This window comes from Thalia democratica, chromosome 5 (assembly GCF_965202585.1).
Source record: "Thalia democratica chromosome 5, ktThaDemo2.hap1.1, whole genome shotgun sequence".
In the NCBI taxonomy this organism is placed as follows: domain Eukaryota; kingdom Metazoa; phylum Chordata; class Thaliacea; order Salpida; family Salpidae; genus Thalia; species Thalia democratica.
In genome coordinates, this window is record NC_139169.1 from 45,962,613 (window position 1) to 45,974,263 (window position 11,651).

Here is an 11,651-nt window from a genome sequence, read left to right on the forward strand (position 1 = left end):
CCATAAACCTATCTATAAATGTAATGCAGTGTATTGCATACTGCTAATATAATATAGGCCTCGCCTCACTGTACAAAAAACTAATTAAACTATAAACTTTATTATTTATCTGAGAGTACGTTTAGCTGTTTTACACAAATAAAAACACTGCTCTCCTGTAAGCGTGGCTTAAATTTCTGATTTTTTCTTCTGAATAAAAAACTATATATTTTCTGTGTATAGTAATTAAGTAGAAATAAAGCTACTAGACTTTACTAAGCTTAACTAACTAAAACTCCACCATAATAGATTAGATGTTTACCCAACAATACAAACATATTAGTATGAAGTTTAAACTTGGTAATTACCCTAAGTAAAAACTTAAGTTTTGAAATCAAACTTGTTGGTAATATGTAATACTTTATAACTTTTATTCTATAAACATATATTTTGATTAACCATGGTAAAAAATGAATTAAGAAAAAGAATTAACATCAACGTTTGTGATAATGATAGTGAAATAACTGAAAACAGAATGAGGTTGGTACCTGCAGTTGAAACTCAAAAAAGCTGGAGTGTTTTTGGTGTTGCTATCCTAACACTTTCTTTTATATCTCTTCTTGGATATCTGCTTTCTCCTTTTACTGTTCAAGTACCAGAAAATATACAGTTTATAAAACTAAAAGGATTTTTTAGTGTAAACTCTGATCTAGCTCAAGGAAAAAGGTAAGTTTATGAAACTATAGTTTTTTGTAGGATTTTTTGAGGTTGAAAAACATCAGTCTCAAATTCTACCCTTTGTAACAACCATTGTTTTCTAGGCAATTTTTTCATAATGATATTAGTACTTTTTGTAACTTCCTATTGATTTGTTTGCTATGCTATCTTCGTTTAAAAATTTTTGTTACATTAAATGAACTTAAAAAGTTTTCAGTCTTAAAGTTGACCAATGTATGCAAAATCCCAAGTTTTTTTGTTGCTATTGTTTGTAACATGCTTAACATAAGTAGATAATAAATTATATAATTAGATTTTTAAACCTGCAAAGGATAATTTAGTTGCTTTTTAAAAGAACTTTTAAACCAGAGTTAATGGCTTAAAAGGGGCTGAATCTATTGTAGAAATTGGTGAAACAAAAGTATTAGTAGTTAGTTTACTTGATGGTAGAGTTGTAAAAGTTTATCCAAGTGATGATGGTTTAGTTGATAATGGTATTGTTGAAGAAATTGTCCCAAAGTCTAGTTCTTCAAGGCCATTAGGTTTATTTTAAAGCTATTTATTTATTTGTAATACTTTAAAATAAATTCATAGATAATTGTATTTTTTTATAAAATAAAAGTATGTTTACTTAATGCTATTTCCCAGCCTAAATCAAAAAAATAATCTTTAAAGGACTTATGATATTGTCTTAAATGTAGATTGTTCAGTTTTAAAAAACACTTTTGCAAAAAGTGTCAATTTTGCACTAAGAGTCACTTTTACACAAAAACACTTTTGCACAAAAAGTAACTTTAATGTGAAGGGTTGTTTTTGCACTAGTAAAAATTTTGCACAAGAGTAAAAACTAACAAAAAAAAAAAAAAAAATCTTACCTAGGGTAAGAGTTAGGGGTAACAGTGATAGTAGAAAAAATCAAACATAAGAAGAAAAAAGTTACCGACCTAGAGTAAAGGTTAGGGGGGGGGGGGGGGTAATGTATAATAATAAATAAAGAAAAATAAAATAAATAAAATTTACTGACCAAGAGTAAGGGTTTTGGTAACTATGAAAGTAAAAACAAGAAAATAAATTAATACAAAAAGACATAAATTGAAAAAAAAGTTTCAACCTGTGCAAAAGTGACACTTGCAAAATTGAAAACATGCAAAAGAGTCCATTTGTGCATTTTTGACACCTACCCATATGAAAGATAAATAAGTTTTATATTGTACAGTTATTTTCAAACTTGGCTAGCAGTTTATAAAATATTATTTCATATCATCTTTTTTTGTATAAGCAGTAAATTTATCTTCTAGTTTAACATTAAACTTAATACAGATGATTACTTAAAGCTTTATACTTTTAATGTGAATCATATGAAATCTATTGTTTTTTGTTTTTTTTTTGTTAATGAGACTCTACATATGCAGGGTTGCCAAAAATTCAGTAAAGTCAGGAAAAGCGGAAAAAAGTGCATAAGTCAGGAAGTTTGACATAAACATGCTCTTAATAAAAAAGTTTATAATCACTAAAAACTGCATTTTGCTAATGTTATTTTCTAAAAAAAATTGCTTTTGCAATTTAACTTTTTTTAGGCTCAAATTGAATTTTATTAGATCTGTTTTGACTTTTCATCAGTCATTTTCAATAAAAAAACTGTGTAAAATAACTAAAAATTATTGTTAAACAACTAAATATATAAGAAAAATTAAGTAATAAGATATATATAAACAGTTTTTTTTTTAATTATAAACTACAGTAAAATTACAGGTTACATAAATATTTATACATTGTTTAAAAAAAAAATATATAACTAGTAAAAAATTCTTAGTGTGTGGGTAATACCCGGTTTAGTCAATTGTTTGTTTAAAATTGGATTATAACATTAAATTAAAATAGCTTCACTGATCAGGGTCTTAAGTTTATTTCTACACTCTTTTAAAATACCAAAGTTGTTAACAGTTATTCTTTCATTTTTACAAACATAACAATTACTAATTTGGTCAAATACAGCTGTTTTCCTTTTATATGTTCTTTGACTCTTTCTATTAGTGGCATCGAAGTGAATCTGATATATTCGATGCTCTTATTGTAAGCGCATTTATATTTGTAGACCACGTTAGATTTCAATTCGTGAGATGTCTTTGTTGCTGAATTAATAACCTATTTAGCTTGTAGTAAAAATAACTTTGAAGTTTTCAATATAATTGTTTAATTGTTTTTCTAGTTTCTTTTTATATTCTCTACTTACTTTTCAATGTAAGGTACTTTTAGGATGTTTTTGAAGTTTGAGCTATTTAGTTTCTCATTAGTAAACTCTTTATTGTTGTTAATAGATCTTTCAATTACGTCATCAAAGAATTTATTTGGCTAACCATTTTTTATAAACTTTTCTTTTAAGTTTGTGATTTCTTGTTTGTTAATTGTATCAGTAGGAGCTTTAATTTTTACTCTATTCAAAAACCATAATATTAAAGCACTTTTCCATTTAATTGGTGTTATTGCACTAAAATTTAAAATAACATCTGTATCAATTTCTTTTTTGTATACCTTGTTATTTCTTTTTCTGTTGTTAGTTTGATTTTGATGTCCAAAAATGGGAGTTTGTTTCCACCTAATTCTTAGGTGAACTTATGTTATCATAAAATAATTTGCTATAGTAGGAGCTGAAGGGTTTCCGATACTTGCACCATCTATTTGTATGAATAATTTCTTATTATACTAAAACAAGCCTCCAGTAACAGATTTTAGAAGATTGATCATGTTTGATTTTGGTATGGTACTATCAGGTACTCCATTTGTAATCATCTGTAATGTTTCATTTAATGGAACATTAGTGAATAATGAAACTACCTCAAAGCTAATACAGTAATTATTATCTTTACGTTTGTATTTGCAGAGTTTTTCTAAAAATACTTTATTATTTTCTACATATTATTATTTTGGAATATGTCGTTTGATTATTACATCTAGATATTTTGCTAACTTGTATGACGGTGTATTTAACATTTATACAATAGGTCTCAATGGGTAGTGTTCTTTAAGAACTTAACACGTTCCATACAATTTACTAGTAAAGTATAGATCAAAATATTTCAAGTTTTGGTTATGTATTTTTAAATCAATGGAAAGCTGAAAAAAGTGAAGTAAAAAAATACAACAGGTCTTCGTATAAAAGATGAGAAACTGTTTGTAGCTGATGCAAAATTTGGTATTTATGAAGTAAACTTGTATACAAAAGTTAAGAAAACAATCTACTCTCCTGATGGTATTGTTTTTGTGAACGATCTGGACATAAAAGACAATATTATTTATTTTACGGAAACATCAACAACTCAATCACTTACAACAATTGCTTATGCATATGCTGGAGGTTACAAAATTCAATAAATAAAACAAATTGTATAATTCTCATTAAATTCAAATTGGTTGTTTATAATAATAAGTGTTAAAAAAAACTTCAGAATTATACTACTTCAAATTATAACTTTAAAAAGTTAAATTTTCTCTGTCTATGAAAAGTAATTGTTAAGTTTTCCACAAAATTTTAAGGTCATATAACAGTCTATCATTTTTTTACAAAAAATATTTTTGGTTTTTGTTTGAAAGCTTTAAGTTTAAACTAAAGTCCAGTTTTTACAGATTAAAAATCTTTAATTAACTTTTAAGATATTATAATTTTTGTAAAAAATTTCTGATACAAACAAATGAACCACAAATTTTTCATTGTCAAATTTAGCAGAAGCTTAAAAATTCTGAATTTTTGCAAGCTAAAACAACAAAAATAGACTACATATTTCACTAAAAATCTATCTTCTCCTACGTTTTTTGAGATAACTACTTCAAAATCTTAGGAAGTGTTTCTTGATATATTTAGAAAATTCTGTTAGAAATTTTTTTAGAAAAATTAAAAAATAAAAAATTTATATAAAAATTAAACAAAACAAAAGTTATCTCAAAAAACGTAGGAGGAGATAGATTTTTAGTGAATTCTAGTTATTTGCCGTTTTAGTTTGCGCCTCCCATAAGGATCTTACTGTTGCCTCCGAGTTTGACCGGCTATATCTCAAAAAATATTTTGAATTTTCAAAACCTGTAAAAAGCATCTTGTAGCTTAGTAAAAACTATATAAAACAAGATCAAATTTTGAAAAAAGTGTTTTACCCTCCCTATGCCCTTAAGACATATATGTTTTAGTTTTATAAAAGTTTTATAATTTTAATAACTATTTTTTTTCAATCTAATTTTTTATTTTAAACCTAACGCTTTAAAAACCTTAAGTTTTAAAAAGGTACTAAATGATAAGCAGTTGAAATCTAGAAAATTTTAATTATTGAAATTAGTTATAGTAAAATGTTGGTTGGATGCTATAAGTCTTTGGTTAATAAAAGTTTAATAGTAATTAATACATAGAGTTTTTACTTTATATCAAATAAAATACATTTTTCAATTTTTCGAATAAAGTTTTTAGACATTTTTAAAAAAGGTTTAATTAAGGTGTTTAAAAAGTCTTGTCATTCCTTATACTACTTTGCTAAAACTCAACAAATTTTTTTTGAATCAATTTTTTATAAAGTTCTGAGGTTCAGTAGATAGTTTTTTTTAGTATAAAGTAAAAAAAATAATATACCCTGGTATTGAAACTCACGTACTAATGCAGGAGTCAGCAAACTGCATGCAGCCAAAAGCTGTGACCTAAGAGGTAACTTTTAGCTCGAAATATACCTTTTTCAGAAACAGTAATAAGAAAAGTTTTTGTGATAAAAGCTCTAAACTTAATAATTACTCATTACCAGTGCTCTACTTATGTTTTTTTAATCACATTTTTGGTTTAATATAGTATTTTTGTGTTAGTTACTACAAGTACTTTGAAATAACTGCAGCCCACAGAAAAATGTTTTTATACAGTACGGCCCTTATAAAATAATGCGGGACCAGTACTAATGAAACGATGGAACTTAAAAAAAATAGTATAATAATTCTAGTGTGTTTAAAAATTCTTTGAAAATTAACATTATCTTTAATAAACAAAGTAATTATATTTTTGCTAGTTTTTTGCAGTTTTCTTAATAACTTACATATTAAATAAACTGACAAGGTTAATAAAAATTTAAACAATATCTACAAGCTAAAATAGTTATTATTTCAAATTGTTTTTTTTTTTGAAGTGTATTTATTCAAATAAGTTATTCTTATTAACAGGAATTTGTGATGGAAGGTTGATGCAGTTTAATTTGGCAACAAATGAAGCTAAAGTTTTGTTGGAAAAACTTTGCTGTGCAAATGGAATTCAGATTTCTTCAGATGGAAATCACTTAGTTGTTTCTGAGGGAAGTTCTTTTAGAGTTATTGTTGTTAACATCGAAAAAAAAGAAATAGTAAAAACTGTAAATTTGCCTTGTAAGTTTTATTTTGATAAATTAGTTGATATATACTTTTTTTTGAACACAGTATTATAGTTGTACATTTTTTTCCTAAAAAGTTTGACTTAAAAGTTTGAGCTAAAAATTGTGAGCTTAGAATGTCAAAGTAAATGCTTAAGAAAAGTACAAGATTACATTAATACTCTATATAAAAAAAAATAGTATACTAATACTTTATATGTCTTACTATGGTATTTTACTTCCTATAAAATTTAAACAGCCATACAGAGTCTATAATTGCACACTCTGTAGAGTTTTTCATATTTTATGGTCATTAAAATAACATTGTCGAATAAGGCATTTTGTACAAAAGCAGTGTTTTTAATTTGCAAAAAGCTTTGCTTGTTTGGATCTTTAAGATTTAATGCCTATAACTTTATCTTTGGTAATATAGTAGTATCTTAAGTTGTTTAATTAGTTTAGTAAACATAACAAGGCTTTACAACTATATTACATACTTAATTGAATGCTTTTAAATTCAAGTTGCTCCAGACAACATTAGAATGAATAACGAAAATGACTTGTTGGTTGCTGGAAGTCATGTGATCACTGAAACTGGTTTGTATTTCAACAAATTCACAACTCTTAAACAAATCGTTCTAGGCTTGACCAGTTACGATCAATTTTTCTGGTTAGATGCGTGTTTAATGTTAATAAGTTTAAATTAAATCAATACAAATAAAACTTTTATTTAAATTACCAATTATATAGATAATTTAACAAAATTATGTATAGGACAAGACAAGACTTTTTGTGTCAAAAAAGTATTTGAAAATTTAATTATTGTATCAATAAAAATTGTTACCAGTTTTTACGAAATAAATTTAAAGACAAACTCACGTAGAAAATCAACTATCCACAGTACTAAAAAAATCAGTGGTTTTCCAACTTTTTAAAAGCTGTACAAAGAAGATTTTTCAGTTAATACTTATAATACATTTAGCTTATTTTATAAGTAAAAATAAATTTTTTAAACCTAAATTATTGTAATTAAATACAACTTTGTTAATTAATTTAAATTAAAATGTTAATAAATTTCCAAATGTATATTATTAAAAAAATGTTATAAGACTTTTTTGCGTACTTTTGATTTAAAATATGATTTTTTTTTTATTAAATCAGTAATAAAAACATTTTTTATTACAATGTTTTTGTAGAGTAAACCTTTTTTAGAAATGTATAAATATCTTATAGAAAATTTTGTGAACAATAAGTTTGTTTCTGTGCACAGGTGCATACTTAAGAAAAACTGATTTCAATTATTAAAAATGTACCTGTGTTTAATTGAATCTATCAAAGTAAAATACTTACACTTTTAATTAAGTTTATCTATAGTTTCATAGATCTTTATAAAAAAGCTAAGACTGACTAAAAGCTCAGCGTTGTATGTATTTAAAGATTACTTCGTTTTATAAATATAATCAAAGTGTTTATGTTGCTAGACTTTAGTTAGACATAGTAGTTAAAACTACAAAAACTATCACTGTATTCAGAATTTTTAAAGGCTGGTAAAACTGTTGATGACTAGCAAACACAACGTAGTGGCAGTAATATCTTCAAAGGATTATGACGTCATAAGAACATTACACGACAAGGGAGGAGTGATGACGTCAGATGTTTCACAGATGACACAACTGAGCAACGGAAACTACGTTATTGGAAGCTACACCGCCGATTATATTGTAATCATGAAAAACTAGATTTTTTTTGAACTAAAGAAGCAAATCAACAAAATGTATTTCTCTTTTGTTTTAATCCAGAATTTTTTAATATGTGTTGTTCTAAATTTTTTTTTGCAGTTTTACATGTTTGAATTGTTTATTCTGCTTTTATTAAATATTCAAACTGAGAAAAAGAATTACAATGTATCAAAGTTCTCTGAATAATGAATAAAAAACAAAAAATAGTTATTAAGTTTGCAATCTTTGCTCTAAACAATATAGAAACTTAATAAATATTAAAAAGAAAAAATTTATTAATCTAAATTTTAAAACTAGTTCTTCTTTTTGCTGTTTATTTACAGGTTCATGAGACTTATAAGCTATGAAAAATATCGATGTTGTGATTGTATGCAATTTTTAATTCATATTTAAAAAATTAAAGATTAATGTATTACATTTTGCTTTTTTTTAAATCCAGTTTTTTTATATAACATATATTTTGTAATAAATTTGGTTTTTATGTTTTGTTTTATAGTTTTAGATCTATATGCTATCATTACAAACATAGTTCAGATTAAAACGTAGTTATAGCTTTTAAAGTTCCTAAAAATTGGTTTTGAAGTTTTTAATAAAAAAATTCTGCTTTTTGCAACTTACTTTTTTAGAAAATATTTTTATTAATAAGTTTTTATTAATCTGTTAGCAAAATATGGATTTTTCTCGTTTACCAACTAATGTTAAGCCATTTCACTATGAAATTTCGTTAATTCCTTCATTTGAAACATTTACTTTTGAAGGACAACAATCTGTTGATATAATAGTAAGCGATTTGTGTTCATACTTTCACTGTTTTAATATCTAAAAAATAAAGACTTTGAAAGAAAGTTATTTTTACAATAAAAAACTAACTATTTTTATCCTATAACTAGCTATTTACTCAAATGTTTCAAATTAAACTATAGCTGTCTTTATTTCTATATTAGATAACGACTTAAGAGTAAAAAATTTGATCCTTTACAAAGTATAAACTATTTACTGTAAATCATTTTTAATTAAATTTAGTTTAGTTTTTGTACAACAAATACTTTGAACACTATAAAAAATACAGATAAATGAGGAAACGAAGGAAATCAAAATTAACAGCAAAGAACTTGAGATCAAGGAATGCAGCGTAAAAAGTTCAGAAACAAAAGTCGTTCCGACTCAAGTGAATTTTAACGAAAATGACGAAACCTGCACTTTAGTTTTTGATGAAGTCTTGAAAAAAGGCCCTGCTGTGCTCAACATGTCGTTCAAGGGTGTTCACAACGACAAAATGTGTGGGTTCTATCGAACTAAAGTTACCAGTGACGCTGTGGACAGGTACAATTTAGTTACACAGTTTTGTTCAACCAGTGCCAGACAGTGCTTTCCTTGCTGGGATGAGCCTGCTTTGAAAAGCACTTTTAGTGTCACACTCAATGTCCCGAAAGATTTTGTTGCTTTGTCGAATATGAACGTCGTAAGTGAAACGGTTCTTGAAGATCAGATTACTAAAAGAGTTGTATTTGCAAAGTCCAAGAAGATGTCCACTTACCTGCTTGCTTTCGTTATTGGAGAGTTTGACTACGTACAAGGCAAGACCAGCGATGGAATTGAAATCAAAGTTTACACTCCACCGGGAAAGTCTGATCACGGAAGTTATCCTTTGGAAGTTGCCATTAAATCAGTGAAACATTTTACTAATTTTTTTGATTGCCCATACCCTATGAACAAGCTTGACTTAATCGCAATATCCGATTTTTCTTATAGCGCCATGGAAAATTGGGGTTTGATAACTTTCAGAGAGTCTGCTCTTCTCGTTGACGAACAAGAGTCTTCCGAGGCACAAAAGCAATGGGTGACCACCATTGTGTGTCACGAAGTGTCGCACCAGTGGTTTGGTAACCTAGTTACTATGAAGTGGTGGACTCACTTGTGGCTAAATGAAGGGTTCGCTACTTTTATGCAGTACGAAGCAACCGATGTTTGCTACCCAAAATTTAAAATTTGGGAGCAGTATGTCAACGATGACACTATACGTTCCTTAGAGCTGGATAGCCTGAAGAACAGTCATGCCATTGAAGTTCCCGTAAATCATCCAGCTAAAGTTGATGAGATTTTTGATGTTATCTCGTACCAAAAAGGAGGAAACATCATAAGAATGATTTACTTTTGGATCGGAGCAGAAAATTTCAAAAAAGGTATGAAAATGTACTTTAAAAATTACGCCTATTCTAACACACAAACTGAAGATTTGTGGAAATGTTTAGAAAGCACCAGTGGTAAGCCGGTTGAAAAGGTGATGTCAACTTGGACAAAACAAATGGGATTTCCTGTTATCAATGCTTCTATTGCATCCGAAAATGCAGACTACATTACTTTGAATCTTTCTCAACAAAAGTTTTGTCTTTCACCATCTGAAGAACGTTCTAACTACTTGTGGCAAGTTCCGTTAAACATCACAACTTCATCAACCTACTCAAAATCTTCAGAAGAACATCAATCTTTTATAATTACTTCAGAGAGCAGCCAAGTTAATGTAGAACATGTCGGGAAAAACGCTTGGTTAAAAATTAACCCTGGCTTTTGTGGCTTCTACAGAGTCAACTACAGCGATGAACTTCTGTCAAGGCTGGTTTCTGCGATCAAGGACCACCAACTCAACTGTTTTGATCGTCTTAACATAATCAATGACGTCAGCGCGATGGCTCTTGCTGGTCAAGTTTCTTTTATCACTTACTTTGACTTGCTTGAAACTTTTAAAAACGAAACGGAATATCCAGTGTGGAAGGAAATTGTGAAAAGTATGAGCCAAGTGAAGGTGCTTGTGTGGGATGATGACCACGCTTTTCGGAAGTTAGTTAAATTTCAAAAAGATCTCTTTAACAACATAATGAACCGCGTTGGGATGAAAGCTAAACAAAAAGAAACACATTTGGACTCGAGTTTAAGAAAAATTCTTATTACAGCTTCAAACGATGATGAGGTCAATAAAGAATGCATGGAAATTATAAAAAACTTTTTTGAAAAATCAATTAAAGTCGATTCGGAAATTCGTGCTTCCGTCTATGAAGTGTATGTTTCCAAAGGCGGACTGGAAGCTTTCAAAAATATGACTGAACTGCACATGAGAGTAGATTCCATGGAAGAAAAGAATGAGATTGAAATTGCTCTAGGTTGCGTCGGTAGTCTGGAATGTGTTAGGCTCGCTCTACAGTATATGATGTCAAGTAATGTGCGTGACAATGAACGCTACAAAATCTTGAAAGGAATTGCACTTGGGTCAAAAGTTGGTCGAGACGAATCGTGGAAGTTTGTCAAAGAAAATTGGAATGTTTTATACAAAAAGTACGGTGGTAATCATCTCTTAGCAAAGTTTATTGATGCTTCAACTCCTTTCTTTTCCACTGAAGACATGTTGAAAGAAGTAAAAGAGTTCTTAACTGATAAAATTAGCAAGAACTGTGATATGAAATTCAAACAGTGTGTTGAGAAAATTGAACTAAATATTCATTTACGAAAAAAAAATCATCAAGCGTTGAAAAAATATTTCAGCTAAATATTTACTTGATTTTGTTAGATATTATTTTATTATATTAAGAATTTTTCTTATTTCCCAGTTACTTATACGATTTTTATACTTTATCAATGTAAATCCTAATAAAGCTTCTTACAACTATTTACATAGTAGATACAAACAAAACTGTGTGCTACTTCTTTTCAATATAGCAACTTTCATGTTTATTTAGCTTTTAGAAAGCTTTGTTTCTATTACTTTAGTCTTTGATCCTTTTGATTTGTTAATTAGTATTTATTTTTAAGTTAAGCAATTGTTACATAATTAAATACCAACCTTATACCACGCAAT

At 27.7% G+C, this 11,651-nt stretch overlaps 2 protein-coding genes across 2 annotated transcripts; both read left to right on the forward strand.

Moving 5' to 3' along the window:
- Positions 1–429: 429 nt before the first annotated feature.
- On the forward strand, positions 430–8,169 carry LOC145836086 (adipocyte plasma membrane-associated protein-like). Its single transcript, XM_082943887.1, has 6 exons — positions 430–705; positions 1,066–1,238; positions 3,842–4,051; positions 5,881–6,078; positions 6,585–6,732; positions 7,606–8,169. Exons 1-6 carry the CDS (start codon positions 440–442, stop codon positions 7,799–7,801), a joined length of 1,191 nt encoding a protein of 396 aa, XP_082800013.1. The 5' UTR covers positions 430–439; the 3' UTR covers positions 7,802–8,169.
- Positions 8,170–8,360: 191 nt separating this feature from the next.
- On the forward strand, positions 8,361–11,651 carry LOC145835571 (puromycin-sensitive aminopeptidase-like). The gene is made up of 2 exons (XM_082943227.1): positions 8,361–8,582; positions 8,871–11,651. Exons 1-2 carry the CDS (start codon positions 8,472–8,474, stop codon positions 11,340–11,342), a joined length of 2,583 nt encoding a protein of 860 aa, XP_082799353.1. The 5' UTR covers positions 8,361–8,471; the 3' UTR covers positions 11,343–11,651.

Coding starts and splice junctions, on each gene's coding strand:
- LOC145836086 (XM_082943887.1), top strand. CDS start 440: ATGGTAAAAAATGAATTAAGAAAAAGAATTAACATCAACGTTTGTGAT. Junction 706..1,065: donor GATCTAGCTCAAGGAAAAAG/GTAAGTTTATGA, acceptor CTTTTAAACCAG/AGTTAATGGCTTAAAAGGGG. Junction 1,239..3,841: donor TAGTTCTTCAAGGCCATTAG/GTTTATTTTAAA, acceptor AAAATACAACAG/GTCTTCGTATAAAAGATGAG.
- LOC145835571 (XM_082943227.1), top strand. CDS start 8,472: ATGGATTTTTCTCGTTTACCAACTAATGTTAAGCCATTTCACTATGAA. Junction 8,583..8,870: donor AACAATCTGTTGATATAATA/GTAAGCGATTTG, acceptor TAAAAAATACAG/ATAAATGAGGAAACGAAGGA.